This window comes from Microcaecilia unicolor, chromosome 10, assembly GCF_901765095.1.
Source record: "Microcaecilia unicolor chromosome 10, aMicUni1.1, whole genome shotgun sequence".
NCBI classification, from domain to species: domain Eukaryota; kingdom Metazoa; phylum Chordata; class Amphibia; order Gymnophiona; family Siphonopidae; genus Microcaecilia; species Microcaecilia unicolor.
Genome location: NC_044040.1, coordinates 143,925,918 through 143,952,006, shown reverse-complemented (window position 1 = coordinate 143,952,006; position 26,089 = coordinate 143,925,918). Strand labels below are relative to the sequence as shown.

Here is a 26,089-nt window from a genome sequence, read left to right as displayed (position 1 = left end):
CAGACCAGTCTGTCCCAAAAACGGCAGGAAGAGAGAGAGATTAAGTAAACCAGGGATAATCATGAAGAAGCTGAACCTGTGTAGTGTGTCAGATTCAACTCTGGCTACCTTGCTGGGCAGACTGGATGGACCGTGCATGTCTATCTGCTAACATTTACTATTTTACTTCCACAATTAATGGTACTAAATACTAATAATTATATATAAATAAAACAAAACTCAATTAACCAACTAAAATAAATTGTTATGTGTAAATGTGCTCAGTTCATGTAATTACAACCATCATAATTAAGGGATGAACTAAAGGAAACATCACAGCACATTTAATGTTCTGAATTAGCATATCACAATGCTACAATGGACATTTAAATTCATGAGTATCTGCATATGAGCTTTTCAGGTCCTAGAGTTCTATGATATCACCTCATACAATGAAAGATGTTTCACAATTTTCACACAGCATTTATCTGATTAGTCAAATGGCAATCCGCCTTGCACTGCTAATGGAACATCCATGATGGAATTTCTTCCGTACCTCCAGTCCAGCTCTGATAGTTCACCAAACCCCATAAAGTAAAAACTGTTATATTGAAACTCAAAATATTTCATGTACTCAGGCTGAGTTTCACAAAGGTTTATGTACTATTTTAGTTCTGTATGAAGTAGGGCCGCCCAATCAATAAAATTTTTTTAATCGCACGATTAATTGTAACGCATCCTCACTCACTCTTCCCTCTGTTCATTAGAAAATATACCAATATAAAGCTGAATATAATTAAAACAACCTTAACATTGAAGTGGAAGTGGTGTCAATTTGAAAACTATTTTTTGGTTTATTTATAGTAGAGAAAAAGACCTTCACTCATATGACACTGGTAGTGAGCTACTGGTGTCGTATGAGTGAAGGACGCCATAGCTTAAGGTATCGTGATGTGCCATCGGTTACTTGGCCCCCTGACGAAGCCAGATTGCAGACTGAAACGGAGAGCCCCGTTGGGTATTATAGCATAAGCTAAGTAACTTTTTTGTTTAAGTAGGAGATACACATCACGATCCAGTGGAATTTTTTATGACCTCTGAAAATAATGGAGTCAATGAAATGCTGGCATTAATTATATTGATGTTATATTGCCATGCTTTGACTGTTGAGGTCTTTTTCTCCACTATAAATAAACCAAAAAATAGTTTTCAAATTGACACCACTTCCATTTCAATGTTAAGGTTGTTTTAATTATATTCAGCTTTATACTGGTTTATCCACCACTGTCTTTGCTGAATTTTTTGTCAGTACTATCTGCATTAGAAAATATAGACAGCAAGAAGTACATTCTCAGAACAGACATGTTTCAAATTACTAAACTGAAAATAAAATCATTTTTATTACCTTTGAGGTCTGGTGATTTTGTTTTTCTAATCATCATGTTCCTTGTCTCTGGTTCTGCTTCCCTGTCTCTGTGCTTTGAACTCTGTTTCCAGGACCTCCTGTCCATTCACTATATCTTTTCTCTCCTCCTTTCTCCTTCACTCCCTGCCCTATATCCATCTTTCATGTCCAAATCTTCCATTTTTCTGCATCCTTCTCATGTCTATCTAGTTTCCAACTCTTCCCTTTTCCTCCATCCATGGGCTGTAAATCCTCTCTTCTTTTCCCTGCCATCTATGTGCATTTTCCCTCTCTTCCCTTCTCCTACCTTCTGTTCATGTCCACCATCAACCTTTTTTCTTTCTTTCACCCCCCATTTCCAAATCTATCCCTCTATTCCCCTGTCATCCCTGTCTCTCCCTCTTTCCCCAACCATCCAACATTGCTCCTCTCTCTCCATCATCCACCAACAACCCATCTCTCTTTCCTCTCACCATCCAGCACCACCTGTCTCTCTCCCCCCACTGTTCAGTATCACCCATCTCTTCCCTCTCATACACCATCAAAATCCAACATTACCCAGTCTCTCAGTCCTGCTCCCAACCATCTACCATCACTCCATCTCGTCTCCTTTCCCCACCATCACTACCACAAAAACAAAACCATCATCCCTCATTGCTCCACCTTTCTCTCCCCACCCCCAACCATCTATTATTGCCTTGTCTTTCATATATCTGCATTGCCCCATCTTTTCCTCTCCCCATAGTGTGCACTGCCCCGTTTCTCTTCACTCCCCCATAGTGTGCACTGCCCCGTTTCTCTTCACTCGCCCATACTCTGCACTGCCCCGTTTCTCTTCACTCCCCCATAGTGTGCACTGCCCCGTCTCACCTCATCCCCATATCCTGCGTTGCCCTGTCTCTCCTCAACCTCCAACATCCTGAGTTGCTCCATCTCTTCCCCCAACTCCCGTATCTAGCTTTGCCCCATCATGTCTCCATGTGCTCTTCCCCTCCCATTGGCATACTCATTTTAGATGGGCTGGTGCTCATGTGCCAATCCCACTTCTCTCTTCACCGTGGCTGTAGTGGCAGCAAGCAAAAGATAGGCGCAGAGATGTTCCCCTCTCCGTGCTGCCGCTGGCTCTGCCGGACCCAGAAACAGGAAGTTAGTTACACCTGAAGTAACTTCCTGTTTCTGGGCCCAGTAGAACAAGCAGTAGCACGCAGAGGGGAATGTCCCTGCGCCTGCCTTTTGCTTGCTGCTGCTACAGCCACGATGAAGAGAGAAGCAGGGGATCAGCACACGAGCTCCAGATCATCTATAGCTAACTTCCTGTTTCTGAGTCTGGCAGAGCCAGTGGCAGCACGCAGAGGGGAATGCCCTGTGCTTGTCTTTTGCTTTCTGCCACTACAGCCACGGTGAAGAGAGAAGCAGGGGATTGGTGCATGTGCTCCAGACCATCTAAAATGAGTAAACCAGTGGGAGGGGGAGATGTCATGGAGAAAAGACAAGGCAAAGCTGGATTCGGGGGATGTTTAACGGTAGTTAAACATTTACCAGGTTAATCGTGATATTAACACATTAAATGTACAGCCCTAGTATCAAGAAATAGATGGGAATCTCGCTTCTAGCTGGATGAACAAATTGAGCACATTCTCACCTGTTTTCTAAGCAGCTCCTCTTGCTGGCGTCTTTCCTCATCCTCTCTCCTCCTCTCCTCTAATCGTCTAAGTGCTTCTTCTTGCTGTTTCCGCTCCTCTTCCTCTCGTTGTCGTCGTAATGCAAGTTCCTGTTCCCTCTGGCGTCTCAAGGCTTCTTCCTGCACATAAGGACAAAAAAGCCAATGCAAAATTGTGTGCAGAATGCTTGAAAGGTGAAAGAAAACCCCAGAGAGACAACACTTTGCATGGTGGCATCCTAAATGACTATGCTTCCAGTGTCTACAACCAGATACAAAGGGATACCTGAGTAGATGGTTAGTAAAAGCAAAGGCTAGAACACACGAGTATTTTTGATTAAAGCTCAACTTTGAGTTGGTTATTTGGTTACAGCATTCTTATACAGTTTCAGAATAAGCGGGAGTCTGCAGAATTAGGTGATTTGCCTCTTTTTGCTCTGCATTCACATACGACAACAATGAAATATAGGGACCCGGTCTTGAGGTTATTACAATTGAAGAATTTATGTCAACTAGTTAAAAATAGATCAATGTCTTTAACAAACAGAACATTCTATTTAACAATTTTATTTAATAATGATTATCAAATTCTAACATGAATATTTTACCAAAGTTGCTATTTATAATTTCTGAATTAAAAAAAAAAGGTACTTCCTCATTTTACTAGAGTTGTCTAAGTACATGCTGGAAGGGTGAGAGAATGTAGGTGACAAACAATGGGCCAAACCACAGAAGCTATAAGAAAAGCAACACATATTTATATTAAACACAAGTAAGAGAAATAAGGTGCATAAAAAATTACAAGGGATCCGAGAAAGAGGAGTACATGAAGATCTGGTACATGCAAAGTAGCAGAGAAGACAATCGGGATGACAAAGGTATTAATGGAAAAAAAGAAATAATTAAAGTTAGGAGACAACACTTTCAGATATGTCTGTGAAAGGAGGAAGGGCAAAGGAGGAATTGTAAGAGTGAGCAGAATAGTGTTGAAGGGAACAAAGTAAAAGCAGACATGCTAAATACATCTATTTGGTGTTCACTGAAGAAAGCACTGGAGAAGCACCACCAAAAAGAAAGTCAGGGCATTTAATAGCAGCAAGATAAATGTCACACCATTCACTAAAGAAAAGGTTTGTGAGGAGAAACAGAGTGGACAAAACCACGAGGTTAGGCGAGATACATCCTAGAATATTCAGAGGTCAGAAAGGTTCTGAAGAATCTAGCCAGTATATCCGTGGAGATGGGAATTGTTCTGCAAGATGGAGAAGGATATGTGTTGTTCTTATGAACTGCTTTGGAAGATACCCATGGCAATAAATTAAACTGAAGCAATAAATAAAACAAAACAAAAGCAGTAATGAGGAGACTGGACATTACAGGCTTATCAATTTGACTTTTGTGGTGGAAAAATAAATGGAGATTCTTCTGAAGAAAGCAAGTGAAACATCTCACATCCAGCAGGATGCATGGTTTTAGAGGAGAGACCATATCGGACAAATCTGATTGCTTTCTTTGACAGAACAGAGATACAGTGGGCAGGCATTCAATGCACTGCACTTAGATTTCAGTAAAGTTTCTGATGGTGCCCTGCATCTAAGCTTCAAAATGAGCAACCTAGGGTGGGAGATCTAAGGGGGTATACTGGACTAAAATTGGTAGAATAATAGATGGCAGAGTATGGTGAAAAATGGAGCTCACTCTGAAGAAAAGTGGAGTGAACTGCCTCAGGGTTCAGACCTGAGGCTTACTCTGTTCAGTAGCTTTGTGAGAAATACTGCAGAGGGGATGAAAGAGGGGTTAGGGGAATTTTTTTTTTTTTTTGCATATGACGAAGATCTGCAAACACTGTAGACACACTGAGGGAACAGATAGAAGGAGAAGCTATCTAAAAATGATTGATGTATATATTTTTCACTATTTGGCATATAATTTTCACTATTAATAAATGCATAGTTATGTACTTGGGGCACAGAAATTCACGGTAACAAATGCAAGTTGAGGGGTTGATACCAAGGTCCTGAAATTTTATGGTCCTATTCTAGATTCCCCTCTTCTAGGTGTTATTAGGGGAGTTGACAGTGGACCAGTACTCAGTGACAATGGACCAGGCATTTCACCGAGTACTGGGGGACTTAAGGCTGCCACATTAAGACCTCTAGACTCCATCTCCATATGTTTTCTTGTTATTATACATTGCCCTTTAGGTTCCCTTGTTTCCTTCCAAAGTTTCACTGTTCTTTTCCATTGCTATATTCCTTAACGACATTTGATTTGTCTCGTATAACTCTTCACAATGTAATCCATAACCGAATTCTAACAAATTGTAATTCCATCATCCATAATGTATTGTAAGCCACACTGAGCCCGCAAAAAGGTGGGAAAATGTGGGATACAAATGCAATAAATAAATAAATAAATCTCATTCCAACAGACTTGTACATGTCTTCTGTTAATCTGAAACTTAGGAGATAATAATGTTCCAGGTTCTCTTTATTTACTGAGTTTGATCATATTCTGATATAGAGAGAGTAACACTAACTTGTACGCTTCATCTGTTAGACTGATTGTCTAATGTCAGAGAGAACTTGGGGAAATCTATTATCATATACATCTGATTCCATCACTGAGTATAGTAAGAAAGAGAAGGAGAGAAAGTTTTTAGTTCTAAGGATTACAAGTTTATTTTAATACTCACCAAGTAATATACGATTACAATGCACACATATGTTCTTTCAGGAGGAGATTCATGTGGCCTGACCTCTTGGGTCTGTCATGCCTCAGGAATATACCCCTTGCATCAAAAGTTGTCAGCTTTTATATTCTCTTGACTGCATTGAACTCTATGGGCTCTCATAGATCTCGTTTATCAATTTGATTATCAGATTTCACCCTGACCGCAAAATGTTCTCCGGAAGCTTCTTCTGCAGATGTTCTAACACCTACCCCCTCTGAGCTTCCCGTTCTTTCACACCTACCATAGGTGTTGTTTGCTTCATGCTATTTTTGATCAGTTTCGTTTCTCTTATCAGTTGTTCAGTTTCATTTCTCCACTGCCAACTGTCCTGTAATTAGAAACTTCTTTTAAGCAACAGGCCATTCTCCTTGACCTAAGTCATTCAGCAAGCAAACCCCTAGGCCTCAAATCTAGGTTCTGGGTTTTTTAACTTGGGCAGTAGGCCTCAAATTGTACCATATCTCTACAGTCCATAAAGCAGTAGAGAGATATTGGGGTTAAAATATTTGATAATGTCAAGGCACAGAAGCAGTGTGACAAGCTGGTGGCTAGAGAAAAAGGAATATGAGGTTATTTAAGGACAGTCAAACAAAGAGCCATTGATGAGACCTCACCTGAAGTACTTTGTCCAGTTCTGGAAGCCACACCTCTGAAGAGATTACAGAGTGGAAATGGTCCAAAGAAGGACTACTCAAATAGTGCAGAGTCTACACCAAAAGCTCTATGAGAGGAGACTAAATGACTAAATATGTATACCCTAGAGCAGAGGCGTAGCTAGGTTTTGACGTCTGGGGGAGCAGACTTTTGTAAAATAGGCGCCAGAAGGGTAGGCCGCCCATAGCGATAGCATCCCACAGCAGAGAACATGCAACTAGACATTCCTAGAAATGTCAAGGCACTGCTAAGTCTAAGGGACACTGGTGGCTGCTTTAGAGTCTCATTGGGATTAGCACATTTTCCAAGGGGAATGTACCTAGGCTCTGACTCTCTTATAAAGGTAACAACCAAATAGGAACTTCTCTGACCTTTTTACAATGTACTGCCAAGTGGCAGTCAAGTGAAAACACAAATAGAAACATAGACAGAAGAAATATTTTTTACACTCTATATTAGCATGGCAAGACGTTGGCATTTGTGTACTGAGAAGTGGAATTTCTTACAATAGGCTGCAGTTAGTAAAATGCTGAGGTGGATTTAGTGACAGTACCGGTACAGTACTGAATCTGAATTTACAGAAATACAGGTTAATAAATACAAAACAAATGTTTACACTGATATCTTTTTATTGAAACTTAAAGACACTTTAATCAACTTACAAGTAAGTTTTGTATTATGCCTCTTAAAACAGAGAGAAAAAACAAACTTCAATAAACAAAGTTGAACATTTCTTATTTTCTGAATATCAGGCCCTAAAATAGTAACATAGAAGATGACAGCAGATAAAGACTTGTACAGACCAAGTAAGTACTGTTCAAGATTCAATACTAGATTTTATTCAGTGCTTTGCCTATAACTTTGGGGTGCTATAATGAATGAAGTAAACAAACTTTAACAAAGCCTTTTGCGCCTAGGCCTCATCCTGGAAAAATGATCAATCACAGTGCTGTAGTCAATTGCCTCAGCGAGCTCCCTTTCTATTGACAGAAGAGCTAAGCTGGATAGTCGGTCCTCACTCATGACAGAATGCAAATAAGATTTTATCAGCTTTAGGCGGCTAAAAGACCTTTCTGCAGAAGCACTGCTTATGGGCAATGTTAAAAAGATCTGGTAAAGTGTAGTAATGTTTGGATATATTGAGCACATGTCATTAGCAATCATGAAGTTGACTACAGTGCTTATGTTAATTTCCTCTTCACTACTGCTAGCCGTGTTTAGGGTAGGATCTGAAAATTCTTTCATCAAGCCTTTAAAGGAGCTGAATTCTTCCAGAATTACACTTGTGCCATCAAGAACAGAGGCATACTGGTGTGCAAGGATTTGTAATCTGGCATCAGCCTCTTCAGAATCAAAATGTTTAGGATCAAGCACAGTAAATTTGGATGCCACCTCCTGAAAATGTTGGAACCTCTCCTGGGTACTTGTAAGAACTCTGTCCAAGGAGACCAACTATGACTCCACCAAGAAATGCTTCCTAGCATCAGAAATCATTTCATCAGCAGCAAGTTCCTCATGAAACCTTTTCCTTTTTTGTACTCTCTGTGCTTTATATTATGTAGTTATACCACACTTTAATGCTAGCTCAGTAGCCTCCCCTTCAATTTCTTTAAATTCATTTTCATAATCATTGCGCATGTTAGTTAAGTCTGTGTGATAAAGCTGGATCAAGTGAGATGCTGTTAATATGTCAATGGTACTTTTCTGTAAGTATGTAGACAGTGTAAATGTCTTTTATAGCAGCTTTCCCCAAACACAAGGAAGACCACAAACTCGTATGTGCGTAGCGTTGCAAGAATACCTTTTCCTTCAGCTAGCTGTTTACATGTGCAGTTTTTCATCTCTCCATCCACAACTCTTTGTAAGGCAACAACTAGAGCAGGCAAATTTTGTATGGCTGCTTCTATGGCTGATTTCCTACTCGCCCATCTCGTATCAGATAATTTCTTTAATGATAATGCAAACAATTCAATTTGTTTGTGTTGCTCTTCTTTGAGGATTGAAAGGCGAGGTAAGCTTCCAGAAAAAAAAAGAATACAAACTTTCTAAAGTTCCAAAGAATATTCTATTCTGAACACTTTAAATCTTGTTTTAATTGACGCTATAAATTCGATTGTGAGCACAGCAATGTGTAAACAAAGCATAGGGAGAAACTTCCTTAACTCTCATTTGAAGACCAGATATCTCACCAGCCATGGTGCTTGCTCCATCATATGCTTGTCCATAACACATACTTATTGACAGCCCCAGGTTACTTATAGCAGACATGAGAACATAAAAAAAAATGTCTGTACTTACTCCTGGCAATTCAATGAACTGGACAAAGTGTTCAACAGCATCACCAGATTTTGTTACATACCATAATGATAAAGAAAACTGATCCATTAGGCTGATATCAATGGTGGAGTCAACAATCACAGCAAAATATTTTGCAGCCTTGATTTCATTGACAATCAGTGCTATAACTTGTGACGAAAGGGTATGTCAGGGCTTAGGTATGTTGCATTTCGATCACCCATTAACAAATGCTGGCTAAGAAATGTATCATGTTTAGCTAACAATTTAATCAGTTCCAAAAAGTTCCCCTCATTCGTTCCACAACCAGCCAAACCTCTATGCTCACGATGACCACGAAACGGTAATCCTTGCTTTGCAAGGAATAAAACTACATCAATAATATGCTTCAGAAACATTCTGTTTTGTTCTATTTTTTTCTTTTCTGCAGCTACAAGTTTTGAAATAACAGTTTTATCTCTTAACAGATGAAATCTAGTAAGAAAGAAATCTTTTTCTGCTTTTCTATGACTCTCACACTTTTCATGCTTTTCAATTTTGTCAATGCCCTTGTTAAAATTTTTGCAACCCTTTTTAGGATTGCTCCATGTATGGTTATCTGAACATGAAGCACCTGAGAATAACCAACAATAGAAACAAAACATTGCATTTGATCTGGGTAAATATACTAACCACTGTCTATCATTTTCACGGCCACTTTTCTCATGTTTTTGTTTGTACCATAACATACTAAAGTGCCGCCCATCTTTGCCCTTAGGAAATACAAAGTTCTTTTTCAGTCCTGGTTGACAAGGACCCTGTTGGAGTAATGCACTTATCAGAGGAGGTGTGATGGATTTATTTCAAAATAAATATGGATCTGTTGGAAAGTCCACTTTTGTATCAATAAGTTCACAAAGTACTGTACTAACTGTAGTTTCCTCTTCTTCCTGGTTTTCACTGTCAAATGGATCAAAGTTAGGTTCTACTATTCTTTTCAATATCATCATTCGATGGGAAAAAAGTGCTGTCAGGCAGTTCTCCACAGGATAAGCTGGTGCCACTTCGAGCAGAAATTGATGTGTTGGAATTCATAGACCGAGCTGCTTCTTCCTCATTTTCATTATGAATATCACTCTCAGACTCGGTGTTTACATAGTGTTCACTTGAGCCACCAGCGGCATCAGTTTGTGCTTGAATTGCTTCACAATTGTTAGGAATAGCAGCACCAACATGTTGAGAGCTAGCTCGATAAAAAAAATCATCAATGCGCTGACACTTAGCTAGTTCTTTTTCACGGTCCTTGTCGGCTTTAAGTTTGACTCTATCCCATCCGGAAAGTTTCTTTTTTGCATTGCTTGAACTCATTGTTAATCACCTTCAGATACAAAGTTTTTGAAGTGACCACAAAAGCGGACTACTGTAAGTCAAGCTGGAAACCACAGGAAACCGTACGAGCACGTGTAACTCCCTGGTGGAGGAAAAAGATATTATAGACAGTGTGCGAATCAAAGTCCTTAAAAAAGGAAACTCAAGAATGATAAAGTTGAATCCCAAACCAACCAATACAGATCTAGACAACAATTTCTTTGAATAAATCCACATATGATATGCTTCAAGGGAAAAGCAGTGTAGGGTCTTCTTGGACCTTATGTGCACTGCAGTTCTGATATCCACACCAACAAGAAGTTTGTGTCGGAACTCAGAAGGGGTAGAAATGGATTAAACACGTAGCATTTGTATGGACCCTGTGGCCTCTGTGTCACTGTGCTGCTTTCTACTTTATGGAGAAGACTTCAGGAGTGCTTCCCTACCTCTGCCATCGGTCTCACACTCCTGCTGCTAGTGTTGTCAGTATCATGACTGAAGAGTGAAGCATTGGGGGCACTGGAGCTGACCTCTCTGCTGTGTTTCAGCAGCAGACTTGTGCTCTTCAACCACGATTCTAGCAACACCAGCAGCAGGAGTGCTCCTGTACTCTGCCAAGGCACAGAGAGCAATGCACTGCTGCTGGTCCACAACACACTATACTACATACTCAGGAAAGATGTCAGGAAGTATTTCTTCACGGAGAGGGTGGTGAACGCTTGGAATGCCCTCCCGCGGGAGGTGGTGGAGATGAAAACGGTAACGGAATTCAAGCATGCGTGGGACAGGCATAAAGGAATCCTGTGCAGAAGGAATGGATCCACAGAAGCTTAACTGAAATTGGGTGGCAGGGGGAAGAGGGGTTGGTGGTTGAGAGGCTAGGATGGGGGAGGGCAGACTTTTTATACGGGGTCTGTGCCGGAGCCGGTGATGGGAGGAGGGACTGGTGGTTGGGAGATGGGAAATACTGCTGCACAGATTTATACGGCTGTGCCCTGGAAAAGACAGGTACAAATCAGGGTAAGGTATACACATATGAGTTTATCGTGGGCAGACTAGATGGACCGTGCAGGTCTTTTTCTGCCGTCATCTACTATGTTACTATGTTACTACATGAATCACAGTCAGGATTTCGATCCAACCATAGCACTGAAACAGTGCTAAGCACTCTCATAACCAAATTTAAGCAACTAATCGCAACTGGGAACAATGTGCTACTCCTACAATTCAATATGTCCAGTGCGTTCGACATGGTTAGCCACCAAATACTCTCGAACATCCTAGACTACTTCAGGATTGGAGGAAACGTACTAAGATGGTTTACAGGCTTCTTAACAACAAGAACTTATCAAGTGACCTCCAAATCAAAAACATCAACACCATGGAAACCTGAATGCGGAGTACCAGAAGGATCACCGCTCTCACCAACCCTTTTAACCTAATGATGACACCTTTAGCCAAATCACTATCCGACTAAGGACTCAACCCATACATATATGCAGACGATGTCACGATATACATCCCATTCAAACAAGACATAACCAAAATCACAAATGAAATCACACATAGCCTCCAAACAATGAATTCATGGTCGGACGCATTCCAACAAAGCTAAACGCAGAAAAAAACACAATGCCTCATCCTGTCCTCACAATACAATACAATCAAACTCAATACCATAAACACCCAGATTACATCCTTCCGGTATCAGACAACCTGAAAATTCTGGGAGTCACAATTGACCGAAATCTCACTCTCGAAGACCATGCAAAAAACACAGCAAAGAAAATGTTCTACTCAATGTGGAAACTTAAAAGAATCAAACCTTTCTTCCCAAGGGAAGTATTCTGCAGCCTAGTATAATCAATGGTGCTAAGTCATCTAGACTATTGCAATGCCATATATGCTGGATGCGAAGAGCAAATCATTAAGAAGCTTCAAACCGCTCAAAACACAGCAGCCAGACTCATATTTGGGAAAATGAAATACGAAAGCGCAAAACCCCTAAGGGAAAAACTACACTGGCTCCCATTAAAAGAACGAACTACATTTAAAGTCTGCACCCTGGTCCACAAAATCATCTACGGAGAAGCCCCGACCTATATGTCAGACCTCATAGACTTGCCTATGAGGAACGCAAATAGATCATCAGGCACATACCTCAATCTCAATTATCCGAACTGCAAAGGGCTAAAATATAAACCCCACATACGCGACCAGCTTTTCATACATATGCACGCAGCTATGGAACGCACTACCATAGACCAGAAAAACAACGCAAGACCTAACCATCTTCCGAAGGCTATTGAAAACAGATCTCTTCAAGAAGGCGTACCATAAACATCCATCTTAAATACTAAAGAAAAACACTACACACGATCTTTACAAAACCGAAATCTTATCACACGACAAACACTACCACCCTAAACCCCATGCCAAACATGGTTTTCTATAGTCGATGACCTAACGTAGCTTATTATATTCCAATTTATTACTCAGGAACCTTCATGCTATACCATAATGTACTCTTCATTACCATATAAGTAAGCTTGCTCCAGACTGCCTGATCCAGCCTGCTCCAGTTCATCTGCTTCAGCTTGTTCTAGTCCGCCAGCTCTTGCTTCATACCATTCCAGCCTGTTCCAGTACTGCTGCTGTGCTCTCCACCATACTCACCTGCTCCTGCCTGCTAGCCATTCAACTTGCTGCCCAATCCACCTGCTCCTGCCCACTAGCCAATCTCCTGACTGACTGACTAGCCAATCACCTGACTGACTGCCCACCCTGAAACCTGCCTGCCTCCCAGCCCATCTTCCTACCAACTCATCACTTCCTGCTCGACTGCTCACCCTCACCTGCCTGTCTCCCAGCCCATCTACCTGCCCTGTGAACACCTCAGTCACTACTCATGGCCCCCATTCACATTCTACTCCTTGCCCTGTCCCTCCCTAATCTTTTCCCCCTCCCACCGCTGTATACCACACAATCTCACTACCCATCCATGTCCTCTCCCGTCCTGCTCACTACTGCAATACCCTACCTACCCCTGTCCCCCACCACCTCACCATCCCTATTGTCCTCCTCCTCCTTCCTAGCTCTCAACCTTCAACACCTCCTTCCTGCCATGAACCCTTCCCCATTCCTCCTAAGCGCATCCCGTCTTCGTCGCCTTCGTCACCCTTCCTCACCCACCCTTCTCCGCACTCTCTTGCTCCTTCTCCTGCTATCCGCGGGAGACATCAATCCCAACCCAGGTCCCCCACACCTGTCCTCGTCCTCATCTCATTTATGCAGATGTTCCCGCGATATCTCCAATCTCATCTCTATTCCTCTCCTCCCTCCCCTTCTCATGCGCCCTGTGGAACGCCTGCTCAATCTGCAACAAACTTCCCTTCATCCACGATCTCTTCATCTCCCATGCCCTTCAACTGCTCGCCCTAACTGAAACCTGGCTCATCCCTGACGACTCTGCCTCAATCGCGGCCCTATGCCACGGAGGCTATCTTTTCTCCGGGCTACTACTTTCGCTCTCCTGCAGTTTTCAACCTCTCCACCTACCTCAGTCTCACTGCTTCTCATCCTTTGAAGTTCACTCCATCCGCCTATTCCATCCGCTGCCACTCAGAGTTGCAGTCATTTACCGCCCCCCTAATAAGTCCCTCCCTTCCTTCCTTACCGACTTCGATGCCTGGCTCTCCGTTTTTCTTGAGCCCTCATCCCCATCCCTCATTCTTGGTGACTTCAACATACACATTGATAACCCATCCGACTCGTATGTTTCTCAGTTCCTCACTCTTACCTCCTCCTTCAACCTCCAACTGAGCTCCTCCACCCCTACTCACAAATCTGGCCACTGTCTTGATCTCGTCCTCTCTTCTACTTGCTCACCCTCCAATTTCCGCGCATCAGCTCTTCCTCTCTCTGACCATCACCTAATCACATTCACACTTCAGCACCCTCCCCCTCATTCTCGCCCAACACTAAATACTACTTCCAGAAATCTCCAGGCTGTTGACCACCCCCCCACCTTATCCTCTAGTATCTCTGATCTCCTCCCTTCCATCATGTCCTCTGAATCTGTTGACAAAGCTGTCTCCACTTACAATGCCACTCTCTCCTCTGCTCTAGACACCCTTGCACCGTCCATCTCCCGTCCCACAAGGCGTACCAATCCCCAGCCCTGGCTGACCCCTTGCACCCGATACCTTCGCTCCTGCGCCCATTCGGCTGAACGCCTCTGGAGGAAATCTCGCACCCATACTGATTTCATTCACTTCAAATTCATGCTATCCTCCTTCCAATCCTCCCTATTCCTCGCCAAACAGGACTAATACAGCCAATTGACTAATTTCCTCATCTCTAATCCTCGTCGTCTCTTCGCCACCCTCAACTCCCTCCTCAAAGTGCCCTCTGCTCCCACCCTCCCCCCCTCACTCTCTCCTCAATCTCTGGCCGACTACTTCCGTGACAAGGTCCAGAAGATCAACCTCGAATTCACCACCAAACCTTCTCCTCCTCTTCATCCTATAACCCACTCTCTCAACCAACCAACCCAGGCCTCCTCCTCTTTTCCTGATATCACTGAAGAGGAAACCGCCCATCTCCTCTCTTCCTCGAAATCCACCACCTGTTCCTCAGACCCCATCCCCACCAACCTTAGCACCATCGCTTCTACTATCACCCCCACCATCTGCCATATCCTCAACCTCTCTCTCTCCACTGCAACTGTCCCGGACACCTTCAAGCATGCTGTGGTCACACCACTCCTCAAAAAACCATCTCTTGACCCTACCTGTCCCTCCAACTACCGCCCCATTTCCCTCCTACCCTTCCTCTCCAAGTTACTTGAACGCGCCGTTCACAGCCGCTGCATTGATTTTCTCTCCTCTCATGCCATCCTCGATCCGCTTCAATCCGGCTTTCGCCCCCTACACTCGACAGAAACGGCACTATCTAAAGTCTGTAATGACCTGTTCCTCGCCAAATCCAAAGGTCACTATTCCATCCTCATCCTCCTTGACCTATCCGCCGCTTTTGACACTGTCAATCACAACCTACTTCTTGACACACTGTCCTCCTTTGGGTTCCAGGGCTCTGTCCTCTCCTGGTTCTCCTCCTATCTCTCCCATCGTACCTTCAGAGTACACTCTCATGGTTCGTCCTCCTCCCCTATCCCGCTCTCTGTTGGAGTTCCTCAGGGATCTGTCCTTGGGCCCCTCCTTTTTTCAATCTACACCTCTTCCTTAGGCTCCCTGATCTCATCTCATGGTTTCCACTATCATCTTTATGCTGATGACACCCAGCTGTATCTCTCCACACCAGACATCAACGCGGAAACCCAGGCTAAAGTATCGGCCTGCTTATCCGACATTGCTGCCTGGATGTCCAACCGCCACCTGAAACTGAACATGGCCAAGACTGAACTTATTGTTTTCCCACCCCAAACCCACTTCTCCTCTCCCTTCACTCTCTATCTCAGTTGATAACACCCTCATCATCCCCGTCTCATCTGCCCGCAACCTCGGCGTCATCCTCGACTCCTCCCTCTCCTTCTCTGCGCATATCCAGCAGATAGCCAAGACCTGTCGCTTCTTCCTCTACAACATTAGCAAAATTCGCCCCTTCCTCTCTGAGCACACCACCCGAACTCTCATCCACTCTCTCATTACCTCTCGCCTTGACTACTGCAACCTACTCCTCACCGGCCTCCCACTTAGCCACCTACTGTATCCCCCCTTCAGTCCATCCAGAACTCTGCCGCACATCTTCCGCCTTGACCAATATACTTATATCACCCCTCTCCTCAAGTCACTTCACTGGCTTCTGATCAGATACCGCATACAGTTCAAGCTTCTTCAACTAACCTACAAATGCACTCGATCTGCAGCCCCTCCTTACCTCTCTACCCTCATCTCCCCTTACGTCCCTACCTGTAACCTCCGCTCTCAAGACAAATCCCTCCTTTCAGTACCCTTCTCCACCACCGCCAACTCTAGGCTCCGCCCTTTCTGCCTCGCCTCACCCCATGCTTGGAACAAACTCCCTGAGCCCATACGCCAGGCCCCCCTCCCTACCCATCTTCAAATCATTGCTCAAAGCCCACCTCTTCAATGTCGCTTTCGGCACCTAATCACAACACCTCTACTCAGGAAATCTAGACTACCCCAACTTGACATTTCGTCCTTTAGATTGTAAGCTCTTCTGAGCAGGGACCGTTCTTAGTTATTAATTTGTACAGCGCTGCGTAACCCTAGTAGCGCTCTAGAAATGTTAAGTAGTATATATATATATATATATATATATATATATATATATATATATATACACACACGCCATGATCCATTCCATATATATTATGTTCCATGTATGTTACCATGTATGTATGCACCTTAACACAATACCATCTACAATTCTGTTACCCGGAAATGGCAACAACCATTACGGCAAATGTAAGCCACATTCAGCCTGCAAATTGGTGGGAAAATGTGGGATACAAATGCTACAAATAAATAAATAAAATAAATTGATCTAGGCACATGCAAAAACACACACCCAAAATGATGGAAACAAACTTCTTGAATGGCTAAAATCACCAAAACTCTGGTTAATGACTTTTGTGTGGGCCCTTTTCTGTATATACTTCCCATAGTCTCACAAGCTGCACAAAATTAAATGGTGGATATTCAGTGGTGTAGCGAGGGCGGCTGCCACTCGGGGCGGTTTGCTGCTGCTGTGCACCCCCCCCCCCCGGGTGCAGCCCGATACCACCTCCCCTTCCTACGCCACTGCAGATATTATAACTGCAGTTTCTACCAGCTATAATAATTTTTAACCTGTTTTAGTGATGTTCAATTTTTATTTCATGATATTTATATCTAAATATGGGAAGCTTTGCGAATAAATTAAAAAGCTATCAAATAAGTAAAAAAGAAAACAATCTTTGTCCTCCATCTTTTAAGGCACTGCCTATCCAACTGGAACTAGATAGGAACACCCCATCTCCTGTTTTCTTCAATCTACTTGGACATTGCCCCTTGCTTCCCTGTCCCCCCTCCCTGGGTCTCCTTTGCTCCCCCCCCCCTCTAAAATCTCCCTCTTGCTTCCCTTGATGACCCCTCTTCTTTTGACTATTTTGGTCTGCCCCCCCCCCCCCCCACCCACACCACACCACACCACACCCAGTGTATTTTATTTCCATTATATGTCCCCCTTTTTAAATTTATTTAATGGCAGAAGAAGAACGAAGAGAGAGAGTGTGTGTGTGTCTCAGTGTCTCCCCTCCTTTTTTTATGGGCAAAAAGGGCTGTGTGAGTGTGACCTACCCCCCTCCTGTCCATCGATTGCCTTCTAGTAGGTCTGTCTCCTTACCTTTCATCAGAAATGAATCAGTCAAGAAGAAGAGCTCAGGCTGAAGCTGAGTGAGGCTGAGGCTCCGCGTTCCACTCCCAGCATCGTCGACAGCTGGGCTCAGGCAGTCCACTCTCTAGTGCAGGACCAGGTGCCTGCCAAACATAAACACCGTGACGACCTGCACTGTGTGTGCACGAGGTGGGCGGACGACCTGGAGGAACGACGACATCGAGAGCGGCTGTGTTAGTGAGCAGCGCTGAGGGCCTCAGCAGCCCTGTGATGCTCCTTTTCCCGGCGAACCGGATGGCCGGTATGTAGCAGGGCAGGTAGGGCCAGGGCAGGCTGCAGCACTGGACGTCGGTTGGCCCAGGGCAGGCACTGGGTGTCGGTCAGCGCAGGGCAGACTCGGAGTCAGTTGTTCTTCTAACTTCCATTGGACTCCGCGTGGGAAGGCAGGAGCGGCAGGAGACGGAGTAGCAGGCGCATAGGCGCCATTCAGTTTTGGAAATCCAGTTGGGGGAGCAACCGCTCCCCCTGCGCGCCACCTAGCTACGCTTCTGCCCTAGAGGAGAGGAAAGATGAGACAGGGAAGATGGTGAAATTAGGTCTTACCTGATAACTATCCCACGGGTTCTGAACAGTGGAAAGGACTAATGGAAAGAAAATTGTGTTCATCAACCAGCAGACTCTATGCACACTGAGAAGTTTCAAGGAAAAACATCGATCCTTGTCCTCTCTGTGAAAGGAAGAAAGCGCCACAGATTGGTTGAGATAAAGTACTGATACCATTTTCAGAGGAAAGGAAGGAACCGTGAACAGAGAGACTCCCACCTCCGAAAAGCAAAGAAAAGTATCCAAAGAGAACCCAACACCAATCCTTTCGGAAGACCTGCCTGGAAAAACATTAGGATGTGCACGATCTGAGCAGAGAAGGGGGAAAGTCCGCACTCAGAACACCAGCCCTCGAACGTCCTCCACACCATGGATGTAGAGTGTTTCCAAACCTGCAGCAAGACAGCAATGAACGAATCAGAATAAACTTTGCGCCTCAACAGAGCCCTTTCAATGGGCAAGCAGTAAGACCAAAGGGGCATGGATCCTCCATGAGCACCAGACCTTGTTTCAGTAGGCCACGTACCTGTGGAAGACAGAAGATTCCCCCCCCCCCCCCTCCATCAGTCAAATCAGGGTCATGTAAAACAGCCTCTGCTGCTAATCCAGGGCTGTGAGAATTATTCAACCCCGGTGCAATGCAATCTTGTTCAACACTTGGCCTACTATGGGTCAAGGAAGAAAGACATAAAGTAGATGCGTCTCTGGCCACAGCAGCAGTAGGCATTGATCCCCATCGAGTCCGGTACTTTCCAATGTCTGAAGAACTTGGGCAGGCTGACATTCCTCTTCGTCACCATCAAGTCCAGAAGCAGAGAATCCCATCAGTTCATAATCAGCTGAAACCCATTTTCCTGGGTCCAAGGAGTGCCTGCTATTATTATTACAGCTATGAGCTTTGGTTCAAGCTTACAGGCCTTTAACTGTAATCTGAACTTTGAAATTCCAGTAAGACTCCTGAGCTGTTGGGACACACCATGCGGCAAAATAAGGAAGGGCTAGGGTGCAAAAACCTCATAAACAGGATGGTGCGGTTTACCAACAGGGCAGAGTCAGTTACACCCAAGAAGATATGGTCAGAAATGTAGAACTGAGTGGTCTCCCAAGAAGATTCCGAGCAATGCTAAAAAAAAAAAAGCCAAGCACATACGATAAATGGTACCATATATGGTTACTAAGGTGATGACTACAATATATTATATCTTTTAAGGTGTGTTACTGTCATTTTGTCTGCATCCTAAATGGGCATATAAAAAGGAGTGTACTTCCTATTTCTTTGGAGTGAGACACACACAGCCAGCACCTTTGTTCAAGCAGTGCTGCTCTCTCATATGAGAAACCAATCAATTGTATCTGGCAAGTAATCCAATTGCTTTCTCATACTTAGTCTTGAATCTCTTATACATATATTTGGAGAATAATAAAAGCATTTCAGTGCTTGTATATTCTTTGGAGTCTCAGATATAAAAGTAATTTTGTGTAGCAATGTTATGTACTTCCAGTGAGATTATCACTGATCTGCTAATTATACAAATACTTGATAAGGTATCTAATAAAGAGCAAACTGCTGCAGCCTTGGGTGATTTGTTTCTTCCTAGGTATAGGTAGGGATAAATGCACTCTAAAAAAATTCACTGCTGAGAAAGTCTGCCTTCACATTTAAGGCCCCCGCGATGTGAACTGCCAACAAGCAGAGAAGATTTTTCTCCGTCCAGCTCATGAGGGAGGCTGCCTCCACTGCCATCGGATAACTGCAGGTCCTGCCTTGCTTGCTAATATAAGCCACCACCATCGCATTGTCTGAGAAAACTCAGACAGGGCCCCCCGCCAGAAAAGCAGCAAAATCAGGTAAGGCATTCCACACTGCCTTGGACTCCAACTGATTTATTAACCACTAAGACTCCTGCTCCATTCAGATGCCCTGTACCAGGTGGAACTTGTAATGAGCTCCCCAACCCAATTTGCTGGCATCAATTGTCACCACCTGTCATTGCATTATCGGAAAGGGAGCTCTGATGAAATTCCTGGGCAACAACCACCACTGCAATACTCAGTCTGGCAACCAGCATCCAAGGAAGATGGTCGTCATACTTCTGTAACATCAAAGATAAGCGGCTGAGAAGAGATTCCTGTAACAGTTGCATACAAGTCCTTGTTCAGAGCACCACTTCCACTGCCGCTGTCATTGACCCCAGAACATAGCGAACATAGCGAACCTATTCATGGAAAGGTTTAAAAAACGGTACATCTATGGTTCTCCAGGATGGGGTAAAATAATCTATTGGGGCCGGTTCACTGATGACATATTTGTCTTGTGGAGCGGGACTACGCAGGAATTTGAAAAGTTCGTAGAGGAACTCAATCAATGTCACCCCTCAATTAAATTTCATTATAATATACACCAACATCAGATGAATTTTTTTACACATATGGATCCAGAAAGGACAAGAGTTACACACAGAGATTTACACCAAACCAACAAATAGTAATTCACTGTTAGCATTTGACAGTATGCACCCCAAACATTTAATAGGTAGTCTCCCTTTCTCACAATTCAAAAGATACAGAAGAATCTGTGACTCCACCCTAAAATATGGAGAGAAATCCAGAGATATGAAAGAAAAATTTGTAGAAAGAGGGCATCCTGGGAAAATGATCACAAAGGCTAAAAAAGAGCAAGATTTAGTGATCGAGATTGGCATCTACATCCAAGAACTAGACAGCAGGAGCTGAGAATTAATTGTATTTTAAAATACACAAAGCAATCGGAGAGGATAACTGCGGTCATCAAAAAACATTGGAAGATAATGCAGACGCATGAGGTGTTTAAAGAACAGAGATTGGTATTCCTGATATACGAGACCATCATCTACAAGATACATTATGTAGATAGGATGTGTGGACAAAATAGGAGAAGGGTAGAGGACGTCATAGTAAATGTGGAAAATGCTGCATTTGTCCAAATATCATGGAAGGGTCTATATTAACTTGGCAACATGGCCAAAAAAGCATAGAAGTGAGGGGGAATACGGACTGTGATTCAATGAATGTGATTTATGCATGTCGATATTCCTGCAGTAAATCTATATTGGACATGCAGCTTGTAAGTTGAAAACACGCATAACTGAACATAAACATGGTATAACACAAAAAACCAGAAGCACTGATGGCACATTGCATGAATGAAGGACATACGTTTGACCAAATTAAATTTATGGTCATAGAAAAAATACAAAAGGGTAAGCAGGGGGGGGGGGATTAAACAACAGTTATGACAAAAGGAGCAGAAATTGATATTTTAATATAACACAGTCATACCGTATGGCATGAATAAGAACATAGAATGGAAAGCGTTCTATTAGGATGGCCCTTTAAGAAATCTCTAACAGAGGATTGGCTGATAAAGCCTGAGGGTGTTTGTTTAAATTCTACAGCCATCTTGAAGCAGAGAACCGTACTGAGCACAAGTGAAGTCAAGGTTTCCTTCCTGAAGCAGCAAAATAGTTCGCGAAACGAGACGTTCTTGTAGAAGGAGCAGATGCGCAGGACAAGAAATAAACACAGTATTTATCCACAGACTGAGGAATCAGCACTGGGAGTCAGCTAGGAACCACCAGCTGGCTGGGACAGGCTAAACAGATTGCAAAGAACAACACAGCACAGTGGAAATACAAGCAGAACAAGAGATAAGTACAGGGCTGGGTCCACTGTGATCAGTTGAAGTGCTGGGATCCTCAGGAAAGTGTTTATTGTTAGAGTATTTGAAGAACAGTTTAAGATAAGAGTTCACAAACATTAATGTGTTTTGTTCTCACAGTGAGTGGTTATTTGCACAGAGACTGATAGAGGATTTCCAGTGGTTTTTCTCTTTAACAGAGTTTTTTGCATGGGTATCTTATCTATCAGTCTAGATAAATAAAAAAGAAAAAAAAGGACCAGTGATAGGATTAGCTCCACTTACAACTTTGGAGTTCTTTTGTAATAAAAGGGCTCATTCACCTGAAGGTGAAATGCCATGAGTGGATACATTGAGGTCCAATTAATTGAAGTTTAAACATTAAGGCAACCACACGCTGTGAGAACAACATTTGAGTTGCTCTTGGTATAATGTTATAGAAGTAGTATACTATGCCATACTTTGTATTGTTATTTGAATAATTTTACTGCTGTAATTGTCTATTGCTTATGTTTGATTTATTCTTACTGTACATCGCCTTGAGTGAATTCTATCAAAAAGGAAGTAAATAAATTGTAATAAATAAAATAGATTAGATATGACTCAGCTCATTTTTCAGTTCTCTATCTCCATTAGCTAGTTGATAAACACAACTATAACACAAGTTCCGGAATACTGTAACGTAATGGAAAGTGAAGTTACTCACCTGTAGCAGGTGTTCTCCGAGGACAGCAGGCCAAATATTCTCACATCTGGGTGAGGTCATCCAATGGAGCCCGGTACGGACGTTGCCTAGCATATACAACTACTAGAAAATTCTAGGAGCGTCCCACAGCAGATACATGGGTTCCTTCCCACCCAACACACAAGGGTAGGTTCCTCAGTAAGACAATGTAGCTAAAGGAATACAACTCCTAGGGGAGGTGGGAGGGTATGTGTGAATACTTGGCCTGCTGTCCTTGGAGAACACCTGCTACAGATGAGTAACTTCGCTTTCTCGAGGACAAGCAGGTCATTGGTATTCTCACATCTGGGATTCCCTGGTTACCAGGCTCACTGAAAACAACAATGGTAAGACAACAGGGACTCGAAATGTCAAGGCTTTGAAGTCAATCAACCTTAAACTATATATAATCTAGTTGTGAAGGTGCAGCCTGGAACATAACAAAACTGGGTCTAGGAGGATTTTGTTGGACTCTATACACCAAACAAATTCTACAGGATTATCTGACTGAATCCGCTATCATGTCGGATATCCTGCTCACGGCAGTAATGAGATGTGACTGTGTGGACTGAAGACCATATTGCAGCCTTGCAAATCTCCTCAACAGAGGCTGATCTCAAGTGGGCTAACGACGAAGCCATAGCTCTGACATTATGCACCTTTACGTGACCCTCTAGAGTCAGCCCAGCATGGTCGTAAGTGAAGAGATGCAATCTGCTAGCCAGCTGGAAAGAGTGTATTTGCTGATGGTCACCCCCAACCTGTTTGGGTCAAAAGAAACAAAAAGCTGCGTGGACTGTCTATGGGTTTTACTCTGTTCCAAATAGAAGGCCAAGGCTTGCTTGCAGTCTAAGGTATGCAGTATGGTTTTCACCAGGATAGGCAAGTGGTTTGGGGAAAAATGTTGGCAGAATGATTAACTGGTTAAGAAGGAACTCTGACATTACCTTAGCAAGGAACTTAGTGTGCGTATGAAGAACTACTTTGTTCTGATGAAACTTTGTATAAGGTGGATCAGCTAGTAGGGCTTGAAGCTTACAGACTCTGCGAACTGAAGTAACTGCAATCAAAAATACAACTTTCCAGGTCAGATACTTCAGTTGACAGGAGTCAAGCGGCTCAAAACGTTGAGATCCCATGACACAGTGGGAGATTTGATGGAGGGCTGGGGGCTTTGTCAACATCAAACCTCTCATGAATCGAACAACTAGAGGCTGTACAGAGATAGGTTACCACCTACACAGAGATGGTAAGTACTAATTGCACTGAGGTATACCCCTTACAGAGTTGTTTTTCAAACCAGAGGTATTCAAACAGTTTTTGTGTAGGACAAAGAAAAAAAAAAAAAAAAAAAGAGGATCTAGGACCTTGCCCTCACACCAGATGGCAAACCTTCTCCATTTAAAAGAATAACACCTCTTAGTGCAATCATTCTTAGAAGCAAGTAAGATTTTGGAGACACCCTCAAGCAGATTCAAAGATTGATATTCTACACTCTCAACATCCAAGCGGTGAGGGATAGGGGCTAGAGGCTTGGATGCAGAAGGCACCCCTTCTCCTGCATTATAAGACTTGGAAAACACTCCAATCTCCAAGGTTATTCAGAGGACAACTCCAGAAGAAGTAGGAACCAGATCTGCCTCTGCCAGTAAGGGTGATTAGGCTCATAGTTCCTTGATCTTGCTTGAGTTTCAGCAGAGTTTTCTCTAAGAGAGGTATCAGAGGATGCATATACAGAAGAACTTCCCCCAATGGAAGAGAAAGGCATCTGACACTAGTCTGCCGTCTGATCTGAGCAAAGAGCAGAACTGAGGGACTGTGAGATGAGTGGCAAAATGATCCACTGAGGGAGTGCCCCACTCTCTGAAGATCTTGCAGACTATGCCCATATTGAACGACTACTCGTGAGGTTGCATTAACCTGCTCAGTCTGTCCACCAGGCTGCTGTTCTTGCCAGCCAAGTACATAGCTCGTAGTACCATCCTGTGGAAGAGGGCTTACTACCACATCTATACCACCTCCTGATACAAGGGGTAGGATCCCATACCCTTCCCCCATACTTGTTCACATAGTACACAGCAACCTGATTGCTGGTTTGAAAGAGAATTAGGTTCTGTAGTCGATCTCTGAAAGCCTTTATAGGGTCCAAATAGCCATTACCTCCAGAAGGATGATGTGGAGATCTGTCTCCTGAGTAGACCACACTCCTTCAGTGTGAAGCCCATCTACATAAGCTCCCCATCCCAAGTTGGATGCATCCATTGTCAGCAACTTCTGAGTAGGTGGAATTTGGAATGGGAGTTCCAGTGTGAACTGTCCACCAGAGGAGGGAATGAACCAGGTCTGAAGGAATTTGTGATGTGCTCTTGATCAGCCAATCATCCAGGAAGGGAAACACGTAAACAACTACTGCTAGATACTTGAAGACCCTGGTAGCTGACATGAGGCCGAAAGGCAGCACGTGATATCGGTAGTGGTGTTTCCCTACTCGGAACCTGAGATATTTCCTGTGGCTGGGCAATATCAAAATGTGGTATAGGTATCCTTCAAGTCTTGAGAACATAGCCAATCTTTTTCCTGAATGATGAGGAGAGTGCCCAAGAAAATCATCCTGGACTTTTGTTTGACTATTTGTTCAAGACGCTTATGGATGGGATGGGATGGGATCCCCCCCTGTTTTTTGGCAACAAGGAATTCCCCCATTTCTTCCCTTCCTCCCCTGGTGGCAAGGGTTCGACCCATTGGCCAGTAGAAGGGTGGAGATTTCCTCTACAAGTACCTGCTTGTGCTGACAGCTGATATAAGATGCTCTCAGTGGGCAATTTGGTGGTTTCCAAAATCACTGGTGTGCATAACTGAGATCGAATAACGTACCCTCCACCTTTGGTGGAATAAATTCAGCCTCCTACCACATGTAGGCCATCTGGGATGGTTACTTAGATTGCAGCTACGCTCTCCTGGAGCCAGTCAAAAGCTCATCCCTTGCTTAGACTGGGGAGCCAGCTGGATCGTCTGTGAATGGGACTGACATGGCTGGGAACATTGAAGCAGGGGCTGCAGGGTAGAGTTGGAAGGCGGCAGAAACCTACACCTTTTAGAGTAACAGGTTTGCCACCTAAGCTCACTCAAGAACCACCTTGTAGAGGACAACATAGTTGGAGGCTGAATGGAGTATGTTTCTTGATGAGGTCGCAACTTCCTCCACCTAGTCCCCAAAAAGATTCTCTTTTGCAAGGTACGTTTGTTACCCTTTCTTGAATCCCGGGTTCCAGGTCAGATACACAGCCATGAGAGTCTATGCATCCCAACACATATAGTAGAGCCTGAACACAATATCAAAGGTGTAATAAGTGATCCTAGCAAGATATGTCCTACACTCCAGCTGCTTGTTGGCCAACTGGCGAAGCTCAGTGGCTTGATCCTGAGGGAGAGAGTCCACAAGACTAAGCGCACTGCATACCAGAGACGTCAAGTATATGCTCGTGTAGAGCTGATAGGTCTGGATGCAGTTAATGAGCATCAAGGTCTGATAAAGTTTCAATCTAAACAAGTCCAGGGTCTGAGACTCTCTACCTGGGGAAGCAGACACATGAGCCCTGGAACTTCTGGCTCATTTGAAGGTAGATTCCACCACCAGGAAGTGGTGAGACAAT

At 43.6% G+C, this 26,089-nt stretch overlaps 1 protein-coding gene across 3 annotated transcripts in view; it reads right to left on the bottom strand.

Annotated features, from left to right (window-relative positions):
- The window catches only part of GIGYF2 (GRB10 interacting GYF protein 2), a 734,963-nt gene that overhangs the window by 177,059 nt on the left and 531,815 nt on the right, over positions 1 to 26,089 (bottom strand). For all 3 annotated transcript variants that reach the window (XM_030217174.1, XM_030217173.1, XM_030217175.1), the window contains one exon: positions 3,027 to 3,185. In XM_030217174.1, coding sequence (XP_030073034.1) covers positions 3,027 to 3,185 — 159 coding nt within the window. The remainder of the gene's footprint in view (positions 1 to 3,026; positions 3,186 to 26,089) is intronic.